The sequence below is a fragment of the Aspergillus ambiguus genome (genome assembly GCF_047715705.1).
Source record: "Aspergillus ambiguus strain CBS 117.58 unplaced genomic scaffold BDV59scaffold_48, whole genome shotgun sequence".
NCBI lineage: Eukaryota > Fungi > Ascomycota > Eurotiomycetes > Eurotiales > Aspergillaceae > Aspergillus > Aspergillus ambiguus.
The window spans coordinates 3,281-31,029 of NW_027395561.1; the positions used below are offsets into that span (position 1 = coordinate 3,281).

The 27,749-nt window shown below is 52.2% G+C and overlaps 12 protein-coding genes across 12 annotated transcripts in view; 8 read left to right on the forward strand and 4 right to left on the reverse strand.

Annotated features, from left to right (window-relative positions):
• BDV59DRAFT_196032 (HET domain-containing protein) overlaps window positions 1–243 on the forward strand; it is a gene marked incomplete at both ends in the record, with an annotated part of 3,072 nt that extends 2,829 nt beyond the window's left edge. Inside the window, one exon of the mRNA XM_073692660.1 lies at window positions 43–243. Coding sequence (XP_073543686.1) covers window positions 43–243 — 201 coding nt within the window. The remainder of the gene's footprint in view (window positions 1–42) is intronic.
• A 3,001-nt stretch (window positions 244–3,244) lies between these two features.
• Window positions 3,245–4,718, forward strand: tif35 (translation initiation factor eIF3 core subunit g). The gene is made up of 4 exons (XM_073691228.1): window positions 3,245–3,311; window positions 3,379–4,000; window positions 4,071–4,242; window positions 4,325–4,718. Exons 1-4 carry the CDS (start codon window positions 3,295–3,297, stop codon window positions 4,375–4,377), a joined length of 864 nt encoding a protein of 287 aa, XP_073543687.1. The 5' UTR covers window positions 3,245–3,294; the 3' UTR covers window positions 4,378–4,718.
• Window positions 4,719–6,083: 1,365 nt separating this feature from the next.
• On the forward strand, window positions 6,084–7,142 carry BDV59DRAFT_187514 (uncharacterized protein). Its single transcript, XM_073691229.1, has 2 exons — window positions 6,084–6,242; window positions 6,433–7,142. Exons 1-2 carry the CDS (start codon window positions 6,215–6,217, stop codon window positions 6,675–6,677), a joined length of 273 nt encoding a protein of 90 aa, XP_073543688.1. The 5' UTR covers window positions 6,084–6,214; the 3' UTR covers window positions 6,678–7,142.
• Window positions 7,143–10,127: 2,985 nt separating this feature from the next.
• BDV59DRAFT_123685 (NDT80 / PhoG like DNA-binding family protein) lies at window positions 10,128–13,457 on the forward strand. Its single transcript, XM_073686854.1, has 5 exons — window positions 10,128–10,332; window positions 10,782–11,007; window positions 11,408–11,457; window positions 11,515–11,611; window positions 11,725–13,457. The coding sequence occupies exons 1-5, from the start codon at window positions 10,323–10,325 to the stop codon at window positions 13,322–13,324; spliced, it is 1,983 nt and encodes a 660-aa protein (XP_073543689.1). The 5' UTR covers window positions 10,128–10,322; the 3' UTR covers window positions 13,325–13,457.
• A 482-nt stretch (window positions 13,458–13,939) lies between these two features.
• Window positions 13,940–14,683, reverse strand: BDV59DRAFT_187520 (uncharacterized protein). The gene has a single exon (XM_073691230.1). The coding sequence runs from the start codon at window positions 14,404–14,406 to the stop codon at window positions 14,122–14,124; it is 285 nt and encodes a 94-aa protein (XP_073543690.1). The 5' UTR covers window positions 14,407–14,683; the 3' UTR covers window positions 13,940–14,121.
• Window positions 14,684–16,333: 1,650 nt separating this feature from the next.
• Window positions 16,334–16,598, reverse strand: BDV59DRAFT_205649 (uncharacterized protein; the record flags this gene model as incomplete). Its single annotated transcript, XM_073694678.1, has 2 exons — window positions 16,334–16,526; window positions 16,585–16,598. 2 exons carry the CDS (start codon window positions 16,596–16,598, stop codon window positions 16,334–16,336), a joined length of 207 nt encoding a protein of 68 aa, XP_073543691.1.
• An 874-nt stretch (window positions 16,599–17,472) lies between these two features.
• On the forward strand, window positions 17,473–17,860 carry BDV59DRAFT_205650 (uncharacterized protein; the record flags this gene model as incomplete). The annotated part of the gene is made up of 2 exons (XM_073694679.1): window positions 17,473–17,485; window positions 17,688–17,860. The coding sequence occupies 2 exons, from the start codon at window positions 17,473–17,475 to the stop codon at window positions 17,858–17,860; spliced, it is 186 nt and encodes a 61-aa protein (XP_073543692.1).
• Window positions 17,861–17,941: 81 nt separating this feature from the next.
• BDV59DRAFT_187524 (uncharacterized protein) lies at window positions 17,942–18,178 on the forward strand (the record flags this gene model as incomplete). Its single annotated transcript, XM_073691231.1, has 1 exon — window positions 17,942–18,178. One exon carries the CDS (start codon window positions 17,942–17,944, stop codon window positions 18,176–18,178), a length of 237 nt encoding a protein of 78 aa, XP_073543693.1.
• A 1,884-nt stretch (window positions 18,179–20,062) lies between these two features.
• BDV59DRAFT_196036 (uncharacterized protein) lies at window positions 20,063–20,668 on the forward strand (the record flags this gene model as incomplete). The annotated part of the gene is made up of 1 exon (XM_073692661.1): window positions 20,063–20,668. The coding sequence occupies one exon, from the start codon at window positions 20,063–20,065 to the stop codon at window positions 20,666–20,668; it is 606 nt and encodes a 201-aa protein (XP_073543694.1).
• A 45-nt stretch (window positions 20,669–20,713) lies between these two features.
• faa4 (long-chain fatty acid-CoA ligase FAA1) lies at window positions 20,714–23,648 on the reverse strand. The gene is made up of 5 exons (XM_073691232.1): window positions 22,825–23,648; window positions 22,736–22,761; window positions 22,283–22,678; window positions 21,087–22,231; window positions 20,714–21,037 (listed from the first exon to the last, which is right to left on the reverse strand). The coding sequence occupies exons 1-5, from the start codon at window positions 23,262–23,264 to the stop codon at window positions 20,948–20,950; spliced, it is 2,097 nt and encodes a 698-aa protein (XP_073543695.1). The 5' UTR covers window positions 23,265–23,648; the 3' UTR covers window positions 20,714–20,947.
• Window positions 23,649–24,428: 780 nt separating this feature from the next.
• Window positions 24,429–25,535, forward strand: BDV59DRAFT_205653 (S-adenosylmethionine-dependent methyltransferase; the record flags this gene model as incomplete). The annotated part of the gene is made up of 3 exons (XM_073694680.1): window positions 24,429–24,489; window positions 24,577–24,738; window positions 24,814–25,535. The coding sequence occupies 3 exons, from the start codon at window positions 24,429–24,431 to the stop codon at window positions 25,533–25,535; spliced, it is 945 nt and encodes a 314-aa protein (XP_073543696.1).
• Window positions 25,536–25,778: 243 nt separating this feature from the next.
• On the reverse strand, window positions 25,779–27,676 carry BDV59DRAFT_123721 (uncharacterized protein). The gene is made up of 2 exons (XM_073686855.1): window positions 27,033–27,676; window positions 25,779–26,946 (listed from the first exon to the last, which is right to left on the reverse strand). The coding sequence occupies exons 1-2, from the start codon at window positions 27,438–27,440 to the stop codon at window positions 25,975–25,977; spliced, it is 1,380 nt and encodes a 459-aa protein (XP_073543697.1). The 5' UTR covers window positions 27,441–27,676; the 3' UTR covers window positions 25,779–25,974.
• Window positions 27,677–27,749: the final 73 nt, after the last annotated feature.

Consider the following 27,749-nt stretch of genomic DNA (forward strand, 5'->3'; position numbering starts at 1 on the left):
GCAGCAGCGGCGAATACTGGATCTGGACATCCGATTATGCAGCTGCTTTTTGAGCAGCGTGGGGACAGGCTACCAGTCTCTGTAGAGGTGGTCAAGGCGGCAGCGGCGAATGCTAGACGATCTTTCGACGATAATAGATATAGACGAATAACCATGGGGCGGTTGGAGAAGCGGCATCGCCGAATGCTAGCTTTGGATGATTCTGCAGCTGATTCTCAAGAGGCTTCTGCTAGCAGCAGCTAATATAGTAGCTAGCCCGCCTATGTACGTACTACCTCTATCCAGATTACCTAGCTGCAGTACTGGACTATCGTCTAGCTCTTCCGTGCTAACTAGTTAATTATATAATATAAGATCTGCATCTTTTGCTCGATGGGGTTCTTAGGGTTATCTATAGGCGCCTTAACGCTGCGCAGTAGATCCGCCGGTAAAATTCTCTAGAGATACTCAGTTCACTGTGTTACCCGAAGCCATAGATTCGCGTTATATAGGTCGGCTATCTCTATAGGGGTAGTGGCCCATGCTGCCTTGGCCTACTCTCACTGTCTCACACCTGTAGTACGGCATTAATAGCCTACCGCGCCTAGTCAGGCGGTAGTAGTAGTAACTAGCGGCCGTGCGAGAAGCGGATATGGATATAATATAAGCCGGCGAGTATAGAGAATAGCTACTGATACGAGACCTACTTGTATAATTACTTGAGCTTAGCTACCTGCTATGTACGCTGGGATAATAGAACATATCTCTGCTCGACGCACTGGGACTACTAATAAATAGCCCTTACGACATATTGGTATCTGAAAGCCCCAAACTGGCTTTGGATCAGAAGTTTCTTCTTCCTGATGGTAGTGGTAGGCAATTTCGCTCGGGACTTTCTCGCTAGTCATGCCGCCAATGCTATCTGAGAAAGCTTGCGGCCACTGATTGATAAGATAATGAACATCAGGCTGTGAGTTGTCAGGTAGATGATTGTATAAAGGGGGCGATGCCAGTAGATGGAGGGACTTTAGAGGGCGTCGGTGAGGCTTACATTGCTTGTTTGCGCCCAGGCAACGCCAGAGAAAGTTGTTCCAAAGTCCACTGCGATGAGGATCTTCCTCTCGCCGGAGTTATTCATTGTGTAAGGCGTAAAAGACCCTAAAGATGCTAGGTGTTAAGAGGATCCAAAACCTGCTATGTCCATCAAACTTGTAAGTGCTGTGAGCAATACTGGGGCGTGGGAAGCGTGGCAAGGAGGTAGAGATAAAGATAGAGAGATGAGGGAAAGATGAAACGGTAGGGATTACCTTTCTCTAAGGTATAGATAGATGACTTCGGGTAAGCAAGAATGAAGGTGAGTGAGGAATAGAAGGTCAACTTCTTCCTGTACCGTACCTTACCCAGTCGTTGTGGGTGAGTAACAGAACCGTCGTGGTTACCTAGTCAGGAAGGTTGAGGAAAGAGATCAACCATCATTCACTGCTCCTTCCTTCCTCTTTCTCTCTCCAGTCCTTCTCTTTGATTTCTCGTTGTCATACCAGACATCTCCGAGCCCCAAGGGGCATATCTAGGCTTACACTACGTATCACACCTCCCTTTCCCTTTGCTAGCAACGGTTTTTCTTGGGACATCTATCCCGAGGCAATAATGGCGGATTACGAGATCCACAGACTTGTGGAGGACTTCGAATCTTCTCTTGGTCAGATAGTCCTACACAGGTATAAGTCGATTGAGGACCGTAACCTACAACTTCAGACAGAGCTTGAAGAAACAAAAGGACAAATCCATAAGCTTAAGGAAGCCCTCCATTCTTGTGAAGCTCGCCTTCTCAGATCTCTTCCAGTCGACAATATCAGTGATACCCTGTTGGCCGAGAGATATTGTATGACGCGCGAGCAACTCTCAAATTGGGCTGAAAGCCTCCCAGATGCTCATGACTTTCACCATACCCTTGAACAATTGCTACCAGAATTTAAACCATGCTTCCGCAGAATAGTGGCTCTGGGCATGGTTGCGGACACGCAAACGGAATTAGTGGTGTCTGTCATGTTCAGAAAGTTCTACAATTATTTCTTCTACCCCTACATCGTGGGAGCTCCAAAATCAGATCATCTCCTGCTTCATGATATCGAGGAGCAAATGAAGGCTTCTGGGGTACAGGAGAGTATGTACCCGGTATTGAGGGAGTACAGGATCCATTATCGCTAATAAGCATAGAGCAAATTACATCGTGGAGACTTAACACAATCAAGGCCTACACATCTCGTTCGCTATACAATAATCTCTTCGATAATTACTGCAACTCGTTCATGGGAGATTTCAAGATATCCCTCTCCTCATTCCAATTCGAAGAAAGAATCGACAAAACCCAAAAGCTAGCCAGATTCGAAGAACAGATTGTGGCCCCGATAGCGAAGCTCGCTTTGGACATAGGTCAGTCACCGCACATATATCGTTGGAATTGGTACCCAAATACCGACAGAGTGTTCCCCCGTGGACTTATATACAAACGGCACATCGAACAATTTAATTTCTACGATGTCAAAACGCATACCCGTCTTAGAACTCGAATGATGGTGCTTTTGATGATTCAGATGAGAAGCCTCTCGCAGAGTATGTGCTTACTATTTATCCTGCGCTGTTTCGGCTGAAAGAAGACACAGAAATTCGGATTGAAAAGGCAACCATTCTCGTCAGAACATTCACCCATTGAGTCGGCATGCAAATAGCAATTAGGGTACTACATGCTGCTGTCCTTTCCTAGTAGCCAACCAGTACCTGGAAGATGACGTGTATCTAAGAATGTCTTTGTTTCCTGGGCGGGGCTCCTTTTCTTTTGACATGATTAACGAGATATGACTTGCTTTGGGGCCGGAAGAGGGATCATTCTTTCATTCGATACTGAGCGACATGCGATATTGCTTGCTTTTGTTTTTCAAATCCGGTCTTATGAGTTTTCCAAGCCTTCGGCCACCATACTCCGTCTATTTCCCCAGTCAGAATACAACGGCGACACTTAGAGGTGAAATAACGTGTTGTTGCGACAAATGATCTGAGAGTAACAGTCCAACGTCAAACCCAACTAGTGTAGAATGGTAGTATACTGAAGCGGTCAAGATGTAGATGAAGACTACACGCTAGTCTAGAATAGGCAACATGGTGTCCCAGGCACAAGATCTTGTATATCACGTGAAACACACGCACCGCCACATGCACGCGCCACGAGTTTTTTGCCGCGCCGAACAAATCCACAACGGATTCCTTTCGTGAAATCCAGAAATTCAGCAACAGATCGCAGAATACCACAAAGACACCATGTCAAAGCTAGGAAAGTATGGACACCCCTTCCCCCCAAATCTCCGTCGCAGAACCCGTCTGACTCGATTTTCAAAATTTTAGCCGCGCCGACTGGGCCGACGACGAGGAGTTCGATGACCCCTCCGCCCTCCCCGCACAGCAAGTTACGACGAACAAAGATGGCACCAAGACGGTCGTGTCGTACCGCTTCAACGACGACGGCAAGAAGGTGAAGGTCACCCGCCGGATTAAGACCACCGTGGTCCGGGAACATGTCAACCCGCAGGTCGCGGAGCGACGGGCCTGGGCCAAGTTCGGCCTCGAAAAGGGCCACGCCGCCGGCCCTTCGTTCGACACCACCTCCGTCGGCGAGAACATCGTTTTCCGCCCCAGCGTGAACTGGAAGGCTCAGGCCGCCGAGGCTGAGAAGAACGGCGGTGAGAAGGGCAGCATGAAGGACCAGCTCAAGGACAAGAAAGTCAAGTGTCGTATTTGCAGCGGAGAGCACTTTACTGCTCGCTGTCCGTTCAAGGACACTATGGCTCCTGTCGACGAGGCTACCGGTGCCGAGGGTGCCGCCGAGGACGGTCCGGCCGCCGGTGCTGTTGGCAGTGGAACTGGCAGCTACGTGCCTCCTCACCTGCGGAAAGGTGCTGCCGGTGGCGGCGAGAGAATGGCTGGCAAATACGAGAAGGACGATCTGGCGACGCTCAGAGTTACAAACGTATGTGGTTCTACAATCCTTGAGAGCTACGCGTCCGCTATTAGAGCCTTTGATCTAACCATTTTTACAGGTCAGCGAGTTGGCAGAGGAAGGAGAGCTCCGGGATCTCTTCGAGCGGTTCGGCCGTGTCACCAGAGTCTTTTTGGCCCGGGACCGGGAAACCCAGAGGGCAAAGGGATTTGCTTTTATCAGCTTCGCAGATCGGGCGGATGCTTCTCGCGCTTGCGACAAGATGGATGGCTGTATGTTCCCCTCCTCGATGGCGTCGTCCCTCCCGAGTTCCTTGGTGGATGAAAAGCTAACGCCGTATTTCTTCTTCTCTAGTCGGTTATCGCCACCTTATTCTCCGCGTCGAGTTCGCCAAGCGGGCTTCGTAAAATCGTTTCTTCGTCTTCTTTTCGCTTCGGTTCACGACACTTTGGATGCTTTCGTCAGGCGGGCTTGCTTCATAGCTGAGGATCTTTGATTTGTATTGTATGATCTGATCGTTAATGATGATTACTGAACGGCATCCAATGTGTCACTTATTCTTACCATTGGGTTCAAAATAAAAGCAGCAACGGTTGAGAGAATCATGTCTATATGCCTGTTAGAAATTGTGGACAGGGTATCAATGAAGCAGAACGTACAAACGCCATACTTCACACACGGAGAAGAGACGTGCAGTAAGCTCTGTCGTTTCTCTAGTTCCCGTCGTCATATCATGCTTTCGAAATACGCTTTTAGTGGTACGGGTTCGTCCTCATGAAGGAGCCCGTATAACACTCCCACACCACATCATGACACAGAATAACCGTGGATTTGATTTAACTTTTACGCAACATTACTTTATCTGATCATGGAGTTCATCCTCGCTGCGTCACCCTGTAGAGTGCCCACCCCATTCTTCAACGTCCTCCAGCGGTTGCCACGGGCCTCCAAAATAAACCGTCAGTCAATCAACTGATACTTCGTGTCACCCTGGAAGTTTCCACTCTTGAGAAACGTGTTGCCACTGTCGGGGGAATAGTCTGCGTCCAATCTATTCCTGCTGTCCAGAATCCTAGCAGCGGATTGCCCACATCCTGCACTAGAAAGCCCTTACATGTCGGATGGGAACTCTGCAAGTCTGCCATTGGATAAGATATCCCGCCAGAAAGCAGCTACTGGAGACATCACGGTCATACTGACCTGTCCTAAAAACAGGGTCAGCGAAGACACGATATCCGGCATTCACATGTCAGGTCTATACGTAAGGACCCTGCTCAGCAGACGGACCTCTCGTGGCAAGGGCTGCCCCGGGGACGCTCGTTGGCCGAGTCTTGCGAGCGGGCACATGGTGTAGCATTGTCGTGTCATCGGAGAGTAACAATGAGTCAATGAGATGTCTAGATTGACCCCGATCAGCTTCGTGTCCGCGCACAGCGGCCACACTACCCCCCACCCCCAGTGAGAGACAAAAGAGAGGTAGGTAGCAACAAGCTCCGGTTACATTGCAGGAAAAAGCCTAAACAAAAGGTTTGTCAACCAACGTCGTCTGTGTATCACCCCCGTGAGGAATGGGAGGCATTTGCCAGGCCCGAGACCCGTAGGCTACCAGCTTCGTCTTCCGGCCACCCCTGTGCTACTCAAACATCCATCAGGCCTGTGCGAGACCCATCAGCGACCGGAAAGGAGAAAATGAAGGGGTGGTAATCCGAAATCGCACGAGAATCAGCTTGTCCTTATCGTCGAATGGCAGATCGTGGGCTGCCGTCCTCAACGGAGAAGCTCACGTTTGACAACCGTCTCCTCGTCTCACCTGTTGAATCAGGTTTGCTCAGGAGCTTTAGTATCGCAGTGTTTGGAGGAGTCCCTCGGCATATCGGTGGATTGTTGTATCGTTGGTGATGGCCGTCATGAGAATTGGCCCATGACTACTTGGTAAGGGTCCCGGGACTTTGGAAGGTCGTTCATGACATTCATGCTTCCACATATCTCGCCTTTTGAAAGCATCACTACCTATATCTCAAACCGATGTCTGTATTTCTGATACTTCCTCCGGATTGTAATATATCAGAAGTATAGCTGATGAGGCAGCAAGATGACCAACCAATTATCTACAGGCATGAGAAGTTAGCTAATGTCACACAAGAAGGTTGTTCTTCTATAGGCTCGACGGGAAATAAAGAGAAAAGTCTAATACATAATTTATGCATCTTACACGAGCAGCTGTGATGATAGAAATATTGTCGGATGAAGAAATATAAATATATGCTTAAGACTATATTGTATCACATGTGGCTTTAGTCATGAAGCTTTAAGATATACGTAGGCAGCGTCAGACTCCATAGTAGTTGCGAATGATCCATTTGGGACGGACAGGATAATGGGACAAATGCCTAAGGCAACTTTGAGATGAAGAATGGGCTAGAAGAGTATGTGGTGAAAGTTTTACGAAAGATCTTACGTACCTAAGAAAGAATTATCAGTGATGTTTTGCCCTCTGTCGCTCTCGTCTCCCTCGTCTGCAGTGAAGCGAGGTTGGACACCAGCTCCAACCAGCTTAAGTTCTAGAACCAACACTCCCAGCTGCTGCGCATTGTTTCAGGCGGGAAACTTGATCCAAATGTACAGAAAACTTCCGGGATGTTCTCGACGCAGCATGATGGAAGGCAGACTCAACCTGAGACCTTCTTTGAACAGCCGGACATCCTGATCGGTCGGCTGCAGATCGAAGCCGAGAAGGCTTGTCCTGGGTTAGAGCAGGGTAGCCGTGTCGCTCCGATCAAAGAAAGGAGGACCACGAAATAAGGGAAAACGTCTGGCGTGCATAAACCCGAGAGATAGGTGATTTCGAAGCCTTCGTAGGGGGGCCTTAGCCCACCCAACATATTCCACAAGGGATATGAGAGAGGCAGCGGACGAGGCTTTGGGTAAGACCTAGTGTGAACCTTAAACACGCGGACACCTGCTTCAGGCAAATCAAGACCAGGAGATGGCGGCTTCGGCCGGGGGCTGATCTGAGAATCACCGCCGATCAGCCGTGATCCAAAATAGTACTGAATAGTAGTATCCAGGTGATCTCCGAGCAATGGGAGTCTATGAGTGATCAATAATGCAATCGACTTTACTACAGAAGCTTCCTCAAGAAAAAGCAAGCGGGGCAAATTGACTGAGATGGAATAACCCGAGTGATAAAGCAGCCACCAGCGAGTCCGCCTGGTCGATTACCCTTTTGGGAGACGGGGGTGGCACGTGCCACATGGACCTATGTTGGGACTAGCGGGGTCTTGGCGCAAATCATTCCAAGATTCCGTGTCCAGATTGGTCAACTTCTCCTTTTCCCTCCTCTTCTCCCTCTATCAATTCCTCTTGCCTCCTACGTCAACCACCACTATGGGTTTGTCTTTGGATCCTCTGCCTTATCCCCGTTGACCATTGGCCGTCTCCCCGTCAAAATGCAACCCCCTCCCCCTTACCCCCCTGTCCAAGGTTACTATAGGATTCGCGCTGCATCCCGCAGACACATCCTGCACAACATCCTCTCCACCGCTTCCTTTCAACCAATCCTCCTCTCTGGAGGCTTCTAGTAGCCGATTCCGGATGGGTCCCCATCCATCCTCTACCAATGATAGCCCATTGACTCCTTTTCTAGCGGCATGCATCTCCCATCTCAGCCAACTAGCGTACAGCAGGCTCAGCGATTATTCAGCCACGGGATGCATCCACTGAGCAAATGAAATATCCAAGGGAAATTATAAAGAGTTGAGAGAAATGAATAAAAAAAAGATAATCTTATGAAAAAGTAAAAAACATGACGGCGAAAAAGAAAGCAATTACAAAAGAAAAGAAGAGAAAACGATGGGCCGGGAGGGAATCAATGGACATACCATCTTTCGTTGTCTTACACCCACGGCTGAGTGCACCCCAAATCAATTCTGGAAAAGGTCTACTGTGTACAGAATACGCACCTGCCCACTGGTACGTCCATCCACCAGGTATTATGTGGTGGGGAAGGTCTATTGTCTCCGGAACTTCGTTCGATCCGAAGTTCGAAAGTTACCGATTCAGGTGATGGGGGCTAGGGTTAGTGACGGCATCCACCCTCTTTTACAGCCGGCTGCAGATGCTTGATCTGGTGTCCGTTCTGGTATCGGTGAGCCAACCGGCCACCATCAGGACAGCTGTTGGATCTCCGCTGTCGATCGCCTGATCGCTCATTCATGCAAGACCCAGGTGCTCGTGCCTCGAACGCTTGAGAGTTCTTTGGGAGGAGCCCGAGAGGCGTCATGTCTGGAACACGGATTCTTTTGATGGGTCCACGACCCCTGCCTAGCAGCTGCATTGAGCCTTCTTCCACAGAGGTCAGTGTCATTGGCTGTCGGCGTCCTTCCAAGCCCAGCAGCCTTTTGTCATGCGACTGGATCTGCACAGGATTACCGGGGGTGATGATCGTCGCGACTAATCATTCTAGTCTCCATCTTATTTTTGTTTCCTTCCTGCACTCTCCCGCGGACCGGTTGTTCACGCTTCAGACAGTTGATTTCGCCGGTAAATATCCTGTATAGAACAATTCGGCCGGGCCTAGCGCCTAGTTGACAACCATACCAATTCCAACGTTGGAGTTCAAACCACTGAGGATGAAGCCTTCAGAGTTTGTGCCGCCCCGGCTGTGTCAAGACCTGGATCAGAAAGGATGTAACATTGGGGGTTGTTGGCCAACGTTTGAGCATCGCCCAAAGTTGCCTACAATCAATTTTTCTCATGAAGGTTCATGCCTCTTGCGCTCTCCACCAGGGCGGAAAACCAAGGAAATCAATTCCTTCCCTTCCCTCTATCATCAAAGCAAATAAATAAAATCGGGATAAAAATTTGGGTATTGAATTTGGATTGTATTTAGAAAATAAATAATGGCCTCCCTAACGGGTCCTAGTCCAGCTTATTGGCCCTGGGAACCCCCGCTGAGCTGCTGTCACCCATTTGTAGTTCCCTGTGAACTTAACCTTCTCCTTTTTTCTAAAAAGGAAAAAAAAAATTCTTTTCTCCCGTGGACAGTAATTTTTATTTCTTGGGTAATGCACCTGTGGGTACAACGACTTCTCTCGCCCTGACATGGCCGGTCTTTCACCAAAGCTCGTGGCAAGAGTGGTATTCGCCCTCAAGCTTAATTTGGCAACTTGAAGCTGTCAAGGCCTGTGCACAACGACATTCTGCAGGTAATTCCGCCGCAGATTACCAGGGTGTGTTTACTGGGGCGTAAAGGGGCCAGCCTAGAAACGGAGGTAGGCGTTGCGGCTGTGGGTAGCGACCAACTGACATGAGAAATGCCCTCCATCTTTCTCCCCGGGGGAAGAAATATCAAGCAATCAATCCCCTCAGATTTCGCCCCCAGAACCTTTCTTTCTTATTATCCTTCGACTGATCTCTTCCGGCCTCTTTCGGAAGATGAACCAGCCCGACTCCATTCTATTTCCCTTCGTTAAGAGTCGACTTGCTTCTGCTCGTGACAAGACATTTGGATATCAGATCGACATCTGCGTGCGCTCTTTGCAATAGGGACATCTAAGCATTACTGCAGGGTCTGCAGTGTGAATGCAGCACTCGTCTTCTTACTCTGATTACCTTCGGAATCGGTAGGTCCTTTTCTCATAAGGTTCATGTCTATCCTGCAAGATTGTCCTTTCCATGTCAAATAAACCACCTCTCCCCGAGCACTCTGAGTGAAGGGAGACCCTCCCGACGAACTGGACAGCATCCTCGAAGCTAACCCAATTTATTTCTTTTTCGTCAATCCGGTCTATGACGCCGAAGCCCAGGCTCACTGACAGGCTTCCCATATTTACTTTTTTCCCTTCCTCTCTTATATTTCCCGTTCAGTTTTGGCTTCCCTTCACTAGCTGTTGGACCCCCACTTCTGTTTTCTGCCGCTTGGGAGATCCTGTTCCTTTCGCTTCAAGCCTTTGTCCACACTAGCTTATTTCTTTGTCGATGTCACTCGTCCCGCGCAGAGGGTTCTTCGATTCCCTGATTTCTGTGGCGTCTACCTAACCTGCCCTAATAGGTCGACTTCGGAAATTGACGATATATATCGCCGTGCTTCTATAATAGAAGCCGCCGGGGCAGACGTCGCCGAATAACCGCGGTCATCTTGCAGCTCTTGCTATTCACGCTGTACCGCCGCGTCCAACGGGCAAAGATTGTTTACGTCTTGAACCCATCCCTCGCCACCTCCCTCCCAGATCCCTGTCCGGTGTTTTCCAAAGCTTAGTGCTCCTCGGGCACTTCTCATCAGCTTGGGCCGATTGCCCCAAAGCCTACGCCGATCCTCCTATCGCCATTTCGTGTGGGTCTAGTGTCGCAAATGAATCAATGTAAGTGACATCCTCTACTACTCGTTAGTGTTTTGTACGTTTTCCAAATTTCCTGTCCGGTTGGCGTCAGTATACCAGAAGCGAGACAGACGGCAGTTGATGATATCCGGGGTGACGTTTAGCGCCCCATCCTTTCGTCTGCAATCTTCCCTCCGCCGTTACACAATGCTGATATTCTCCATTGCCTGCGATGATATGAGATCAAGGAGTTCCGTACCCTGGACTGCTGACAAGGATGCGGACCCTATTTCATTTCAGACTGACGGAAGGAGGCTGGGCAGATTTCGTACCTTGTCTTTTTATTTTTATTTTTTTCATTTCATTTTTTGTTTTTCCATTTTCCTAACGGGTTTATGTTACTGACGCCTTTTTCTTCTTCTGGGCTTTTTTTTGTTCACAAATTATATATCTTTCCCAGTCTCGCGCACTCATTAACGGACATTTCTTAGCAACGCTGTTACAGAGTACATTCTCCATGGACGGTCCTATAACCGCCGACAACGACTATACGGGAACACCACGACATTTCCCTGGACCGATCAGCTTCTCTCTTGACGATGAAGACGGGACTCGCAACAGAAGCACAGTTGGACATCCTCTGGCGCAACCGGTATCGATACCTGCGAGCAACGGCCTGCGATACAGCACACAACAGGCGGCGATGCAGGATGTCCCGTAAGTACTCTTTTTCATTGGGGACAGACGGCCCTTTGTTGCTCCACTGCGGCCCACTTGCAGCAACTATTGACTGTCTCCCTTTCTTGACGGTGTGCATGTGGTTCGATGGTGGTTTTATTTTATTTTTTTATTTCTTGAACGTTTTTATTATTATTACTGACCGAGTACTATTTTGCTTATACGTTTATTCATTTTTTCCGCGAATTGTCTTACATTGCTTGTCTCTCTCTCCATTGCATGCATTGGCTACTCCCTGGTCGTCTTATCGACCTTTTCAACATTACCTCTGTCTTTTTTTTTTATCCCTTACCAAAGACACCAGAATGCCTGCTTATTTTTATTTATCATACATCCGACGACGATGATGCATCTGCTAACTCGGGGTTGGTCCTTACAGCTTCGCAACATCCCCCACGATTCTCATGAGTCCGTCTGATTCATGTTCTGGTTGGTGTCTCTTCTTCTAACATTAGATATTAAAGCGACTGGGCCAACATGTAACAGAACCATTCTCCCCTACCTCCGCTTCGATTTACTCCCATTCCCCGGGGCTGTCATACGACAGGATGTCAGACTTTAGGTCCCAGCGGGTGCCTCCTCTGTAAGCCACCCGTCCCTTTTCCTATACTTTCATTCCCTCCGAGTCTTGTCCTGGATCGTCGTTGGTTTCTTCTCGCTTATAATGTCCGCCCGACTAATTTACGACTCCGATAGTCAACCGCCCTCTGGGATGTCTCCCGGCTTACAATCCCAGAACGCAGCTGTCCCAGGAAGTACCAGTTTGCTGACAAGGAACGATGGGTACTCCGCCTCTTATGTTCATCGGAACACTTTTCCGTCCTTGTCAAACCTCGGCGATATGTCGAGGATCTCTCCGTATTCTGCCCTCCGGACCATGGATACTCCCATGGATCGTTCGCAGAGCTATTCCTACGGTCCGTCAGCAAACATGCTCCTCGATCCAGGGCCCCGCCTCCCTCAACCGACAACAGACGCACCCCCGTTTTATGAAACCGATGCCCTCTACTCTATGGTTGCGGGTAATCAAACTATTAAGCCAGAGATTCAGGCCAAAATCCATAAAGGCTTTTTCCTGGTCGACGATAAATGGACCTGCTACAGGCGCAATTACTTTTCAGTCTCCTGCTCGTTCTCCTTGCATCCGTGGACCATTGCGACTCTGTACCTCAAATTTCCCGACCAAGGCACTCAACGAATCTTAAATTTCTCCATGTCGATCTCCGCGATTGTCAATGAACAACATGGGGAGGTTAGAGAATTGGTTCAACATACCCCCAAACGCGACAAACAATCCGAAAGAAAACCCGCGAAAGTCGTCCTGCAACCATGCCAAGCTCCTCCCCTGGTCCTAGGCCATGGCACGACCTCGACTGCCGCACAGCATGGGTTCTCGTTCAGCTCTGCCACCGGACTGGGTATGGATTATAGCTCCTACAATACCTCGCCGCCCACCCAACCCCCTACGCAACATACCTTTGAGCGTATCCAATTTCAAAAGGCCACAGCAAACAATGGCAAGCGCCGGGCCCAGCAGCAATATTACAATCTAGTGGTTGAACTTTACGCAGAAATTCCAAACCCGGTTGGTGGTTCCGAAACGCAATGGATCAAAATCGCCAGACGATCGTCGCACCCAATGGTCGTCCGTGGTCGCTCCCCGGGCCATTACAAAGATAGCCGGCGCGATAGCTCGACAAGCATGGGTCCTGACGGGGGCTCGGGTGATGGGGGCGGGGGCACTGTCCTACCCCCCGGCATCGGACCAGCTGCACGGTCTCACTTGACCCTGATGTCGTACGACTCTTCTCAACGCGGCGGACCTCACTATGGCCGGCCTGATTACCACCAGATGGCAGCGTCTGACCAGTCGTCCTTGAGTGAGAGCCCCCATGTCTCGTCGTCCTCATCATCGGCGTTCGACATCGGCGTCCTGAATGAATCGATGGACTCGATGGATTCCATGAAGCCATCCCCCAGCATGGATTCGTACCAAGACCCTGGGTTCGGAATGATGGAAGACAGAAAACCTGTCAATCAATACAGCGGTCCCCTGCACCAGTTCGAGTACGATGTTGTGTCCAAAGATGCAGAGCAACATAACACCAGTTTTCCCGAGCAATTCGATTCGATGGTTAATATGCTCCCCGTTGAACAAAGGGATTCTTCGCATTTTCTGAAACATCCCCCTCGGATGCCTGCCATGTACCATTCTGGCCCGGGTGGCTACGCTCCGGTCAACTCCACTCGTGGTGAGGACTGTCGGTTCCAGAACTCCCAGAGTCTGTGTGCTTGATCTTTTCTACATGCCTCTTCTTTCGTATTAATCTCTTTTCTTCCTTTTCCTTCTCATTTCATATTATTTCCCCCTTTTCTCCGCCTTGTGGAAGCAAAAACGGACATTATGCTCTTTTCTTTTTTTTTTTTCTAGTCAGCGGTGACGTTGGCGATTCTGAATCATAATGTGCAGATAGACTTGGCTTGCTCCCCATACCATTGAACGGAAACGAAAAGCTCAACTAGCATGGCGAATCCATTAGTTGCGCTTCGTTTACTTCCATTCCTTTCCACGACTTCCCTTACGATTCTCCGTGCATTCGTGTCCTCTCCTTTTGATTTCCTTACCTGTCTATTCCCTCTCGCCATTGACTCGCGTCCCTGTTCCTCCGGAAGGAAGAAGGGTCGCTCCCAAAATATGATGCTTAGATCCGGCAACTTGTTTTGCCAAAAATATCAAAGAAATTACCTCATATTGCAGATACTCGCTCTGCCGATGCGATGGGCCAATTACAGTAAGCCACGGTATCTGCTTGCCCAGTAACAAATAGTAAAGAACGCATATGACGTGGTAACTCTTGGTTGTATCGTGAAAGAAGCTCGACGTAATCGTTGAATTCCAAAATTCTACGGCAGCATTATTGGTCCTTGCTGGGGGGGATAATTTCCCCGAGACGCCTCTCTCGGCTGTCAATGATGTTGTGGCACGACAACAAAGCGTGGAGACTAGGTTCGCTCCGTCGGTAGCATGTACGGTAAGTTATCCCTTCCTTCGACCTAGTGGTATATTCAGCTCTTGCAATTTTCAAATGCATTTTATTGTGCCTTGACGGCGCATGTCGACGTGTCCATGTCAACACCGCCATCCGAAGGGGAAGATGGAGTAAAAAGATGCCGGAACCCTCCACCGCACGCAGGAAAAGCAAAAGCGAGATTTCCCCTTCCTCTCTCTGGCCCCCAACAGATCGAGATCAAAAGTCCGGCCCCGAGCAAACTGACTCGCAAGGGGATCGGCGGGGGAGGCCAATTATCGTTTGGTCCTGGACTACAGTAGGCGGTGGCAGCGGCTACAGACAGGATCCCTTCTAGACGCGCCCGCATGGGGACGGCGGTTTGCTCGCTCGCTTTCCTTGGGTCAGCACCATCCTTGTTGTCCCGGTTGCCCGCCGGAACCACCCCTATTGATCCTTCTGATTGCTTTCTGGCCCAGATGACCCCCTATTTCCGTTCATGCACGCGGTGTGGTCGACGCTGCGCGCTGCTCCCCCTTCCCCCTCACTGCGCTCTGACAGCGAACCGCACGGGGGAGACCGCGCGTCCGGAAGTACCTCCCACTGGCCAGGGGCGACGTCAAAAGGAAGATGGAGCTAGCAGAATGATCGACGCCGGGGACGTTAGTGTGGTGATTAGTTTGCACGCTAAGAGATGCTATCCGGGAATGGATCGCTGATTGGCTGACGGTGGCTGCTGTCACTGACTCAGCAAGTCTAACCCGCTCCGGACTAGCTCTGGGCCGGCACGTTCCGACCATTCCATTCCGGGTTTCCATTCCAGATGAGTTGGTCTGTTTACTGATCCTCCCATAGATCGATCTCATCCCTCCTCAACTGACTCAGTGTCTCGATTGCCCCCAGTTTTCTCCAACTTGAGACATTCCCATCCCCTGCGGACTGATTCAGACATACATGCACGCCGAAATGAATTATCTATCTCTCCACCCCACACCCAAACACATCAATCGCGGTATGACGGATACAGCGTACATCCTCGGAATCGATAGCAAATGCATCCCCATTGGGATCTGAGAGCCCAGGCAGCACCACGATTCGCTCTGATCGTGGGTCCAGGCAGTCCGTCTACACCCCATGCAGCGACTATCGACTACATATGCGCGTCGTACAAGGAGGGGGTGGAGAGATTGGGCAGAAGGGAGTCAGCCACAGTCAAATCCGCTCCGGACAGCCAACATGGTTGTTTTTCAAAACCAGCCAACTGGGTCCAAGATCTCCTGTTGGCATCATCCCGAGGATGGCCGGAGACGCCGCTGGATCCAATCCACGTCGACTCCACCCCACCATTACAGTACCCCGAATGGTAAGACTGAAGCCCTCACTGCCCGCAGCCCCCGGGAGTCTCAGGGTCCAAGTCACTTGCGCTGACATGACTTTTCATGTATGGAACTTTGCGTTTGCCGAGACCGCAGGACGATCTTGGTACAGGGGTCCACAGCCATTCATGGAGACCTCGTTGATCTTCAAATCTTCAGCATCATCAGCGTGAATCTACCAGGAATCTCACATATCAATCTCGTCCAAGGTTTAGATCGTCGCAACCATCCCCGAAAACCAATAGCGCACGGCCCTCCACCCTACTGTAGTTGTCATTCATTCCACCACCCTATCGGTCTTCGTCATGTAATTCCGCCACTACTCTTGTTCCAGCGAGCCTAGGGATATCATAGCGACAGCCTTTGTTCCTAATTCTCCTATTCCTTGTCAAAGAAGAGGCCCCTTCAAGATTAGCCAGTACCCAGCCCTGTCGATTCAATCGTTTCTTTGTCCCTTCAGTCTGACACCTGCACTTCAGTCTCACGAAACCGTTTCCGGGTGTTCCTTTCATGCCAATCAAACCTCAGGCAACCCACCCATCACAGACACGCGACAGGGAAACGAGCAGTCGCACGGAAATAAACCCTGGCCCAACGTCCCGCGCGAGGCGGCCCCATCTCTTAACCGCCCCATTCCTTGTAGGCGCTAGAAGCCCGCTCCAATCCCACCTTGTCTCTCTCTCTCTCTCTATTTGCCGCATATCATCCGGCCGTCATGGCGAGGCTTCGGCCTTGCTCGCCTGTCACTCCCGCCAATCGACGCTGATATCTTGCCTCAGGCGTCCGTCCATTCAGCGTCGCACAAGCCAACGGACTCAGCCACTCAACCATGATTGACTCCGGTATGGTGGGGGACGATGAGCTTGCCGCCAACGAAATAAATCATTCTTTCATCAGCAACAGCAACATGCTCGTCCATTTTCAATTGCCACCCTTCTCCACCCGGGAAACGCGAAGCGCCAGCTTGCGATCCAGATCCTCCTGCTCCTCTTTGGTCGGGGTCATCCCCATTGCGTTTTCCACCTGGGGCGTCATCCAGAGGCCAATCGAGGCCCACGCCATGACCCCTACTCCGAAGAGCGCGCGCGTTTTAGGCGAGAGAGAACGGTAGGAACTGCAGTGGGAGGTTAGCTGGCGTCAATGAGAGGATAGTATTGAGTGGTAATAGATACCTCCAGAAGGTCATGTTGGCCTGGATGGGCTGCGTAGCGGTGGGTTCGTTTGGTCGGAGTTCGGTCTTGGAGGCGGATCGTGCCCATACGAAAGCGGGTTACCTAATATGCCTCAGGCAAGTTTCCTCACCGCTTTTGTATTCTGCCTGCCCTAACATGAACGTCGTGTTCACTTCAGCATTACATCTCAATGATCTACGGTGACGGCATTTCAGTTCATTGAATATAGTCCTGAATTTACTACGGTCGGTATAATTACTTACAAAGAGCACAACGGTTGTGCTATCACCATAATCTAGACCACTAGTCACTCCATTTGGTGTTAATGTCGTTTGACTCTTTGACCGGAAGCTGAAGGCTTCCAGCAAGTTATGGAGTGATGAGAGCATCATAATGAAGTTATGAAGTGACTCATGGGTCAATTTACTTATATATAGATAGCCATTGCCTGCCCAATTCCTTTCCCGTCTTCTCCATCTCCCACTTGCGCGAAGGGTGGTCAACTTTCAAAGTCATGTCGTGCTGGCATTTCTATATATATGAGCTCATATAAACATTCATCTTCTCATGATGCCTTCTATATAATGAAGCAGAACCTGGGAGCTATTGTCCTTATCAAAACCCATCCACTTTGATCATTGGGGAATCCGAACGCGAGTGGGTTCCAATGGTTTGGGGTAATTCCCCAGCTTCGCTATTATTTCTGCCGCTACTCAAAAACTACTTTAGATTGCTTACTATAGTCGCAACAACCTCCAGAAGTATCTTAAGCGAGCTAAGGAGCGCGTCGACCTTGTGCGAGATTTCACCCTTTCTGTTTCCGGCCGAAAACGACGCGAAACACATAAGTCTGAACGTTCCAAGTGAGACACATGGTTGAGACTCGAGATGGACTTTGCCGGTATGATTTTTCGCCATCCTTCCTATGCGGGTTGCCATAGCTAACACAATTAGATGGATCCGGAATCACGGGTGGCTCTGTGGTGTCGGGGCGGCCAATGCCAGCTCAAAAGACGTCTCAGACTGAATCCTCAACGCCCAGAGCGTCTTCCACCAAGCCTTTTCTTAAGGAATCTTGAACATGCTGACGTGTGGTATCTAAGGGGGTCTCCGTCACGCGGACTCAGCCGCGGCCTACGGAGCCAGTGAGTCCTTCGTCGCCGGCGTCCTGCGCCCCGAATTGATTATCATCGACGCGGCGGCGAAAGCCGACCTGTGGCCTGTTTTGAGCTACTATGACCCTTGCGGATACCTCCTGATTGGGGTTCCGTTATAGCTCTATTTCGTGGTGATGTTCACTCCGCGCAACAACCCGTTGTATGCGTTCTTCGCCACATCACTCTTCTGGCGCCTCTAGATGGATGGTATGCTTCTCGGCATGCTCGATATCCAGTACTGGATAGCGTCCATACGCCCATGCTCAATCGCGTTAAAAATTGGAGCATCGAGCTATGGAATTCAGTGTCCTCGATATAACCATAAACGACGTCGAACACACGAAAAGCATCATCATCCCAGCACAATTCTGTGCGTTGGCCTACTAACGCTATTAACGGACGATGGTGGTCGGTCTCGTCACGGTTCGCCGATATAAACCTTGGAGGATCACGGACGCAGGTAATATTACCGACTTTGCGGAGATGGTACCTGTAATTGATCTCTGCCCACTTAAAAAATGGCCGCAAGAAACTCAAGCGTGGTTCTGAGCGTCCCCTGGAAGTTTCTGTCTCCCAAGAGGGCACTATATTCGTTGCCAACACAAGAGGACTGTGATTTCTCTACGATCTGGATATCCGATTTTCCGACCTAGAGGCTAAGATCACCCGTTGCAGAATGGATCCACCACTTTGGATGCTAGGTGCGCACAGTTCCAACAATTCAGACTGCGCTTTATCTCAACGTATAAAATTCATAGGCCTTGGAGTATCACGGACGCAGGTTATTACCGACTTTGCAGTGAACATTGATCTCTGCCCATGAGGTCTTGCATAAAGGCATTTCTGATGTGTAAGAGAAATCAATGTGGCTGCAGGAGACATCGCCGCAACGTATTTGCTCATGAGGGTGACTTCCGGACAGACCGTTATCTATATAATGATACTCCCGATGGTCGGAAGGATGAAGACGTCTTTATCTCCCTTTATGGCCTACTTCCTGGCGTTCTCAGGTCAAACTGTAAGATGCCCCATTCTACTATATTCTACTTGCATACATCCAGCTAGCTAATATTATCTTAGAGACATTTGTCCCTCGGCTTGTCAAATTACCAAAATGCATGCAACCCCTCCAAGGCGCTGGCAAAGAGCAATGGGGAGCCACCCCGCGTGGTGCGGTCCCCAACTACTACATAACTGCGTCCTAACCGCTTACAAACTACTCAGCACACGGTCACCAAGGCGCAAAGCCCCGAACTTATCGTCGACGCAGTGGGCGGAGGCAATAATGTTGACCACGCTTTTATTGTTACTTGTAGTTCCTTGAGAGCGTTGAGGGTTCCGTACCCAAACTTGCCGGCCTGCCGGGGCTCGCAAATGCATCCAGGTCGGCGGAGAGATCCCCCCATCTCCTCCTCTGGCTGGCGACGGTTGAGCTGCGAACTCAAAAAGATAGTGGAGTTGTCCTTGTATGCGTATTGCCGATCTGCCTATCGAGCTCTTTGATGGCTATCCGCAATTTCGAAATACGATCCGGTATGACTGTGCTGCATGGTCCAAGCCGGGCAACGCTCAGTTGGTGTGGGTATATCTTGCATCCTAACGGGCCATCTTCATAGTCCGATACGGCCCACTGGAACAGAGGTATTTCGTTGCGGTCTTCCTGTTGTTGGTACTTTGTACCCCATTCACGAAGGGCCGCGATGTCTGTAGCGTTGATCGTATGGACGAAAATATCGTAGTTCCCCTTTTCATACTCGTGGATAACTAGGTCAATTTCACAGCTAACTTCTTCATAAGAGGGGTAATTGTGGGAAACGAGATCATGAGTGGGTATGACAGAATTAGGTATCTACCTACCGTACCGTGAGGCCTTCTAAGGGATACTAGGATAGATCAGACCTCCAATGCCCGAGAGATGAAGGTTTGAATCTATATAAAAATAGCACATTCGAGCACATGATACATCCCATCACTATAGAAAAGCTTCGCATGCTCAAAATAAGATTCATATCTCAGTCAACGCTTGCACCACGATCCTCCTCCCAGCATCAGCCAACAAACGCACATCCACAGAAACAACACCTCGTAAACCAAGAAACCTTTCCAATCAGTGTAAGCAACGACATCATTGCCGTCTGTCGTCATGCGGCGTCGACTTCGTATTCCACTAGCCAATTAGTCCTGCCGTATTCATCCTCCTAGTTCTATACCTATCCTGCAACTAATAATAGTCCAGTGAGTATATAAAATCCATCTCATCACAACCCAGCACCATCCCATACATCCTATATCCTACATTGTCTTTAAATCTTAACCCCAAAATGATCCCCAAATCCCTCCTCCTCCTTGTATACTCCTCCCTAGCTCTCATCCCCACCATCCAAGCCGCCCAAACCGACACCCCCGCAACGAAAGACTCCACCATCTACCGCTCAACCGTCAACTGCCCGCAATGCCCAGACGGCAACTGCTACAAATGCACCCTCGGCCACAACGACACGCTCATCGCCAACACCGGCGGCCTCGCCTATCTCCGCTGGCTGGTAGGCTTTGAACTCCCCGCCGAGACGACTGCCGCGGACGTCACCGCCTGCACGGTGCAGTTCCCGGGGCTGGTGACGCCCGTGGCGGCCGCGTTCAACGTGACCGTTGCGCCGGCGACGTCGTCGGACTGGGACGAGGACTCGGTGACGGGCGAGAATGCGCCCGATGCCGGGGACGTATTTACGAATGTGGAGGTGCCGGCGTATGCGCATCTGCCCGCGTTGGACGTTACCCCGGCGTGTCAGGGTGCGGATGGCCAGGGCGCGTTTTCGATCTACGTCGGGACTGTGTTTGGACGCATGGAGGTTTGGTCGAAGGATTCCGGGAATCCGGCTATTTTGCATGTTTCGTACGGGGATGGGGGTGGTTCTTGTTCGGCCTAGTGGATGGGGGAAGACGAAACGGAGACTACGGGGGCAGTGATCAATCATGCATCTCTTCATTATACGTCTCCTAAGAGATGAGAGGCGGTGCGCCGCTATAATGACATACACTATAAAAATAACCGAATCGGACACGGACAAAAGTAATAAACAAACAGATGGGGTAATAGTACGAGATCACAAGATGAACATCCAGATAGCTGTCGCGTCACGCAATGGCGGAAAGGACATGCTGGGCATCGGAGAACTATATATCACGGACGGGAGTAGCGGGGCTACTTAATTCTTGCCGTATGCACGGTCAACGTCAGCCTGGAAGTGGTTCACGATCTTCTTGCGCTGGAGCTTCTGCGCGGCCGTCATGTAGCCCTGGGAGAGAGTTAGCTTGGGGTCGGGACATGGCGAAACGGAGACTTACGTTCTGAGGCGTCCACTCCTCGTCCGACAGGACAACGCCGTTGATGATCTCGACGCCCTTGAGGCCCGCCGCACGGCCCGCGGTCTGGAGCTGCTTCAGGACAATGGACTTGAGCGTCTCGTTGTGGACCAGAGACTCGAGGCCGTCCCCGGAGATGTTGTTGTCGCTGGCAATCTTCTTCAGCGCCGCTTCGACGGGAACGATGATGGCGATGGGCTTGTCCTGGTCCTCGGCGGCGTAGACGCAGATGTTGCCAACCACGGGAGACGAGCGGTACACCGACTCGAGCTTCTCCAGGGCAATGTATTCACCGTTGAGGGTCTTGACCAGGTTCTTCTTGCGGTCGATGATCTTCAGATGGCCGAATCGGTCGAACTCGCCAATGTCGCCGGTCATGAACCAGCCGTCGTCGGTGAAAGCAGCTTTGGTCTCCTCCTCATTCTGCCAGTACGACTTGGCGACACTGCCTCCCCGGATGAAGATCTCGCCCTGGGGAGGGTTGCTCTTGGTGAAGTAGCCCGCGTCGGGGAAGTCGACCAGCTTCACTTCGATCGAAGCGGGAATATCACCCAGGGCATCGGGGTTCCAGGCCTGGGGGTCGTTGAGGGCACCCATGGCAGAGGTCTCGGTCAATCCATAGCCGCTGATCATAGGCGCGATGGCCATTGAGAGGAACTTCTGCGTGTCCTTCGAGATCGGGCCACCACCGTTCATGACGATGCGCAGACGACCGCCGGTGGCCTCCTTCAGCTTGCGGAAGACAACGGCGTCCAGGACGGAGGCCCCCGCGCCGGCGCCGGGGAAACCGGTCGTCATCAAGAAGTTCTTGGCGGACATGGCGCCCCAGAACAGGCCTCGCACGAAGAAGTTGGCCTTGTTCAGGTTGTTGAGGACTCCCTTCTTGACCGTTTCCCAGACAGCCGGCACACCAACGAGGATGGTGGGTTTCAATTCGCGGATGTCGCCCTTGCAGTTGCGCATGGAGTTGTCGGACAGCGTGCGAGGGTTGCCGTATCCCATGGTACCACCCCAGAACAGGCAGAGGTTCTCAAACATGAACTCGAGGATATGCGACTGGGGGAGGTAGGTCAACAGCGCGTCGGAGGGGCCGATGTAAGGGCCAACGATCTCGTTGACACCCGCAGCTGCTCGATGGTTAGCTCGAATCGCAACGGGACGGCGGAGGGGGGCCTTACTGGCAGCGATGACGTTGGCGTGGGTGAGAGGAACACCCTTGGGGGGACCGGTCGAGCCGGAGGTGTACATGATACAGCAAAGATCCTCGGGAGCCGGAGGGACGGGGTCGACCGGGTTCTCCTCGCCCAGTTTCCGGAGTTCCTCGAAGCTCAAGATGGTGAGATAGTCGAATTCCTTCTTCAGCGCGTCGAGGTTCTCCTGATTCACCTCCAGATCGGAGTTGTAGATGACGAACTTGATCGATTTCGCATCGCCGAGGACGTTCTTGACGGAGGTGATCAGGTTCGGGTCGCAGAACATGGCAATGCTGGAGGTTTGGACGATGGAGTGTTTCAATCCAGGCTCGCCGAGGGTATCATACGCGGTGACGATGGGCATCGACTGGGAGGCGGCACCTGATTGTCGTCAGTCAGTAGGTGATCGTCCGGTTCAAACAGGAGCTCCGCACGAACCATGAGACATGGCGAGCCAGTTGGCGCTAAAGCGGGAAAAGCATCAGTATGCCAGTCATGAGCCATTCCGGGGGGGACGGAGAACATACCTGGTCGCGCCATAAACGTGAATCCTCTGATCCTTCTCGATGCCCAGCTTCCGCAGACCAGCGCCAAGTTGAAGGGCCAGCTGCTCATACTCGACGAAGGACTTGAACGTGTAGCCGCTCATCTCATAGTATGTCCAAGCCTTCTCGACCTCCTGTTCCTGACCGTCGACGATCTTCTTCACCTTCTTCTTCTCGACATGGGTCTTTATGAGGCGACGGCTTCCGACAGCCTTCGCGTTGCCGAAGACGCGCGCCGAGCGGCGGAAGTTCTCGTAGGTGGTCGAGACATCTTCGGAGGGCCTCAGGATGAGACCATCCTTGGACTGAGGCAGTCTGCGGGGAATAGTCTCTCCCGGCACGGGTTCACAGCCAGGAACCTCGACCGAAAAGGGGGGCTTCTTGACCATGCGCGGTTGGAGATGGGCGTCTTTCTTGGACATCTTGGCGCGGGTGTTTCGGGAGCGGATGGACTAGGTGAAAGGAAGGGGGAAGGGAGATGGAGAGAGAAGAAGGGAGGACTGCGAGAGGGAACCACGGTCAGAGGCAGAAGGGCAGAATCGCGGGGAGGAGGTCAGGCGCGAAGTTGTGGCGAGGATAAAAGGGAGGTTCGTGGCGGCAAAACAGGGCACGTACCGGGAAGGCTAGGGAGGCGGAGAGGATACTCCGGAGATGAGTCGAGAGAGGGAAGGGAGAGGAATGGAGAGCAGGAGAGGGAAGATCGGAGAGATTGGAACGAGGAGCCCAGAATGCGGGGAACACGAGGGTTAAGAGAACGAAGAGGGAGAGTTTGGGAGGAGGAGGAGGAGAGGAGAAGGAGGTCGGGGGCGGAGGTGTCTCGTGCATGACATCGTATTCGTCTTACTATGTATGATTCTATTCACCTCTACAAAGAATACGGAGGACTGTAGATGACTCTCTATATAGAGATGATTTCTAGATAACTGTCTGATTATTGAATTGTCGATGCTCGATACAACACTGACTGAACTACATTACCCTCATATCATACCTAATCCATTCCCACAACCGAGACCGCAGCTCGGAACTCTCGTCATTGCCGCGGTCCCAGCCAACCGACTGTGGCTTCTGAAGGCTGCCTTGGAGCAGTGGCGGACAGGCCCAGTGGGGTAAGCTCATTTCCGTGGGTTTGGCAACCGTCAGAAGAAGAATCGCCAGAGAGAACAAATTTTGTTGGGATTTCCGCCCAACACTCGAGGATCGTCATCGACACCGAAGAACTGTCCAGGCAGAGCGAGAGCTTGGGCCACATCGATGATGGACGCTCGCATTTCTTACCTAATTCATCCCCCCGTCCCGTGACCGCCCGCCCGCCAGCCAATCACCGCCCACACCATTCAACCACGCCAGATCTTTCAACACCACAGACCGAAAGTATACTCCGTACGGTGGACATCAATTGACTTGATTCCATGCCTGGTGTGCCATCCTCACTCATGGTCTCCCCCTGGTAGGTGACGACCCTGTCGCACAGCTCATACCGATCGACATGGCACCTCGCACGCACCGTCAGACCCTGGTCAGCCCCCAAGCTAATCGCTTTAGATCCCAAACTAAACCCAGCCCTCATCTCCGGGCTCATCCCCATGGACGAGCTGCCCAGCATCCTCGCGTCCATCGGCGAGGAGGTCGAAGATGCCGAAGAGGGTATGTCCGTTGTAGAGATGTAGACACCCCCGCACCAACCAACGATACCACCATCACCACCATGACCTCATATTCACCTCCATCTAGAATGCTTCCTCCTCTTCGCGCAAGACATCCCCTCCGCCAACCTAGGCTTTGTCGACTCGCGCGCCACCACTGTCGACATCCCCATCCACGGACGTGACTACACCATCCATCAATCGCCGACGCTGCTCTCATCGTCGCGTGCAGGCGGAACGACCGGCGCAGGTTGCACCCCCTTCACCTCAAGCGAAAAGACGACAACATCAAGACCTCAAACTAACCCATAAACCACCCGACTAGTCCTCTGGAAAATCACCCCCCTCTTCGCCGAATGGATCTCCGCCCTCCATTCTAACCCCCTTTGGGGCCACGCCCTCCTCTCCGCCTCCTCCACTGTCGTCGAGCTCGGCTGCGGCATCTCCGGCCTCATCGCCCTCGCCCTCGCCCCCTCCGTGCGCCACTACATCGCCACCGACCAGCCCTACGTCCAGCGTCTACTCCGCGAGAACCTCGCGACGAACGCCGCGCCCGCTCCCCGCAATCCAAAGTCCAAGACCGCCCGAACCCCCGCGCGGAAGCGGGGCGCCCCCGCCGCCGCAGACGACAACCCCCATCCCAACATCACCTTCACGTCGCTTGACTGGGAGCTCGACGTGGCGGCGTCGCTCAAGGACGGCGTGGGTCTGGACTCGAGCGACGGCGGCGACGGCGACGACCCCGGTTTCGACCTCCTCCTCTCCTGCGACTGTATCTATAACGAGGCGCTGGTTGCGCCGTTTGTGCGCACCTGCGCCGAACTGTGTGGTCTGCGGCCGGGTTACACGGCGACGGGGACGGGGACACGGCGTCGGCCGACGCTCTGCATCATCGCGCAGCAGCAGCGGTCGCCGGATGTGTTTGAGGCGTGGTTGCGCGAGGCGATGACAGTGTTCCGCGTGTGGCGGTTGAGCGATGAGGTCTTGGGACCGCAACTGCAGTTGGGGTCGGGATATTTGGTGCATCTGTTGCTGCTGCGGGGGTAACTCGGGGCAAAGATACGATATTACTCTTATTACGTTTTTCACGGGCATGGATGGGTGCGGCTACTAGATGCATCAGTCGTTCATTATGCTACCTGCTGTACATAGATGCATGCACATCGCATGACATCTCACCACCCTCAACGGCAGCAACCGGTTCGCCGTTGGCGTCACATCGCAATAAGGAGAAACCAGGAGTCCTCATGCCAAGAGACGAGGGGATAGATGGGCAAGTCCAGATCCAACATCCCCGGGTCGGGGGCAAAATGCCAAATGATAAAACATTACTTATTAAGAATCATTCCAGAAAGCCCCCCCAATACAAATAGGGTATTTATGCAACGCGCGCAAAGACAAAAAGCACATGCATGCATGCCCTCACCAGGGCCACATGCAAGCCATGCATACGGAACAGACACACGAGACAAGACGCCTTCAGAGCTCATTTCGTCTCGCGGCCTTCTCTCGGCTCGGTATTCTCCTTTTCGCTCTCCTGCGACTTGCACTCCTCCGCCTCGTCCTGGCTGGCCGCCGGTTTTGGCTCCGCAGCGGCCACCACGGCAGACTCGCCCTGGGCCGGGGGGATGGAGGACGCCCGCTCGCGAGCCTCGTCCTCGGGGTCCCGGTCGATGATCGACGAAATGGACTGTTTCGTGGAGCCGTTGAGTCTCGGGGCCTTGACGGGTTCATCGGGAGGAGGGAACGGCGCCGTGGGCGGGGGGAGCGGCCGCTCCGTCGATTCCGTCTTGACCAGGTGTTCGCGCTGTTCGTCCTCCGAGACCGAGGAGGTTTCGATCTCTTGCTGGTAGCCCTCCGGGTGGGGAGACTCCAGCCGGCTCTCCTCGGTGGATGCCCGGTTCACCGAGTTCACCGGGGGCAGAGGCGCGTTGGGGTCGTAGACAATGCCGCATACCTCGAGGGCCCGAGACTGGCTGCCCAGGCTCCGATCCTTGTGCTTCTTGGTCAGATGGCACATGAAGCCGTGCAGCGTGACGAAGTCGGCTTTCCCGCAGCCGGAGACCGGGCAGGTGAGGTAGACGAGACTGCCGTCGGATGGGCGCTTCCACAATGCACGACCGGACGGGTCATGGGCCGCGGGCCGTCCGTGACGCTCTCCCCAGGCTTCCACGTTTTTGATGGTGTACTTTTGCTTTCGTCGGACGGTGGCGCCGGCGGGGTCGTGGGGGATATGCTGGGGCGGCGGCGGCGGCGGCGGATGATGCGGCGGAGCTTGGACGGGAATCGGGCGAGGCTCAGGAGGACTTTGCTGTTTGAAGAATGCAAGGGTGGTTGCGGCGCTTGTTTCGGACAGACGGCGAGGAGGCGTCGGCCGTAGCGGAGGAGAGTCCACGGTTGCATTAAACCCCAAGCCCATGGATTCCCGTTTCAGGCGTTTCCGTTGTCTACGGAGTTCCTAGTATCTGGTTAGAATGGAAGTTTAACTAGAGGGGGGAAAAAGAAAAAAAAGGAAGTAAGAAAGTCAAACAACTGATACCGTACCTCTTCCTCGGCTTCAGCGTTTTCGGTCATCCTACGGAAATCTTCGTCTTCGCGTTTGCGGATGGCCAGAAGTTGACTACGGGCAGCCATGCGAGCAGCTTCTTCATGCTCCAATTGCCTCAGACGGGCCTCGATATGATCTATATGGCCCGGGTGAGCCCCGGGGGGCGGAGGACCATGTTCATGCATTGGCGGCGGCGGGGGAAAGGGACGGAAGTGAGAATGATTCGGCACGGGCATGTGTTCGGGATGGACTGGTTGGTTCGGGTTCATGGCAATTGGGTGAAAGCGAGGTAGATTCATGTTGGTTTGGGGTGGAGGATGGTGGTGGTGGTGATGGGGACCAGACACATTCCCATTCAACCCATTTTCGTGGACTGGGGCCACCGCGGGTGTAGCCACAGTCATGATGAAGGACTGTCTGGATGAGTATTAGTCAAGCGGTGGGAGAGGATTGTAGTCTGGCGGGCGACATGCAAGGTGGGAATGAGGAAAAGCGGATGCAAACGATAGATATTTGACAGAAGGCAGAAAGCGAGTAAAAGACAGGGCGCAAAGGGTGATATAAGCCAGGAGATAAGAGGAAGGGCAAAGTTTGGAGCAGACACATCTCAAGGATGCGAGTGGGTAGGAAAAGAACTTACACTTGCAGCAGTACAAAGCAAGAATGTCAAGGTCAAGACAAACGCGGGATTCAACTACCCTTCAGTAGGTACA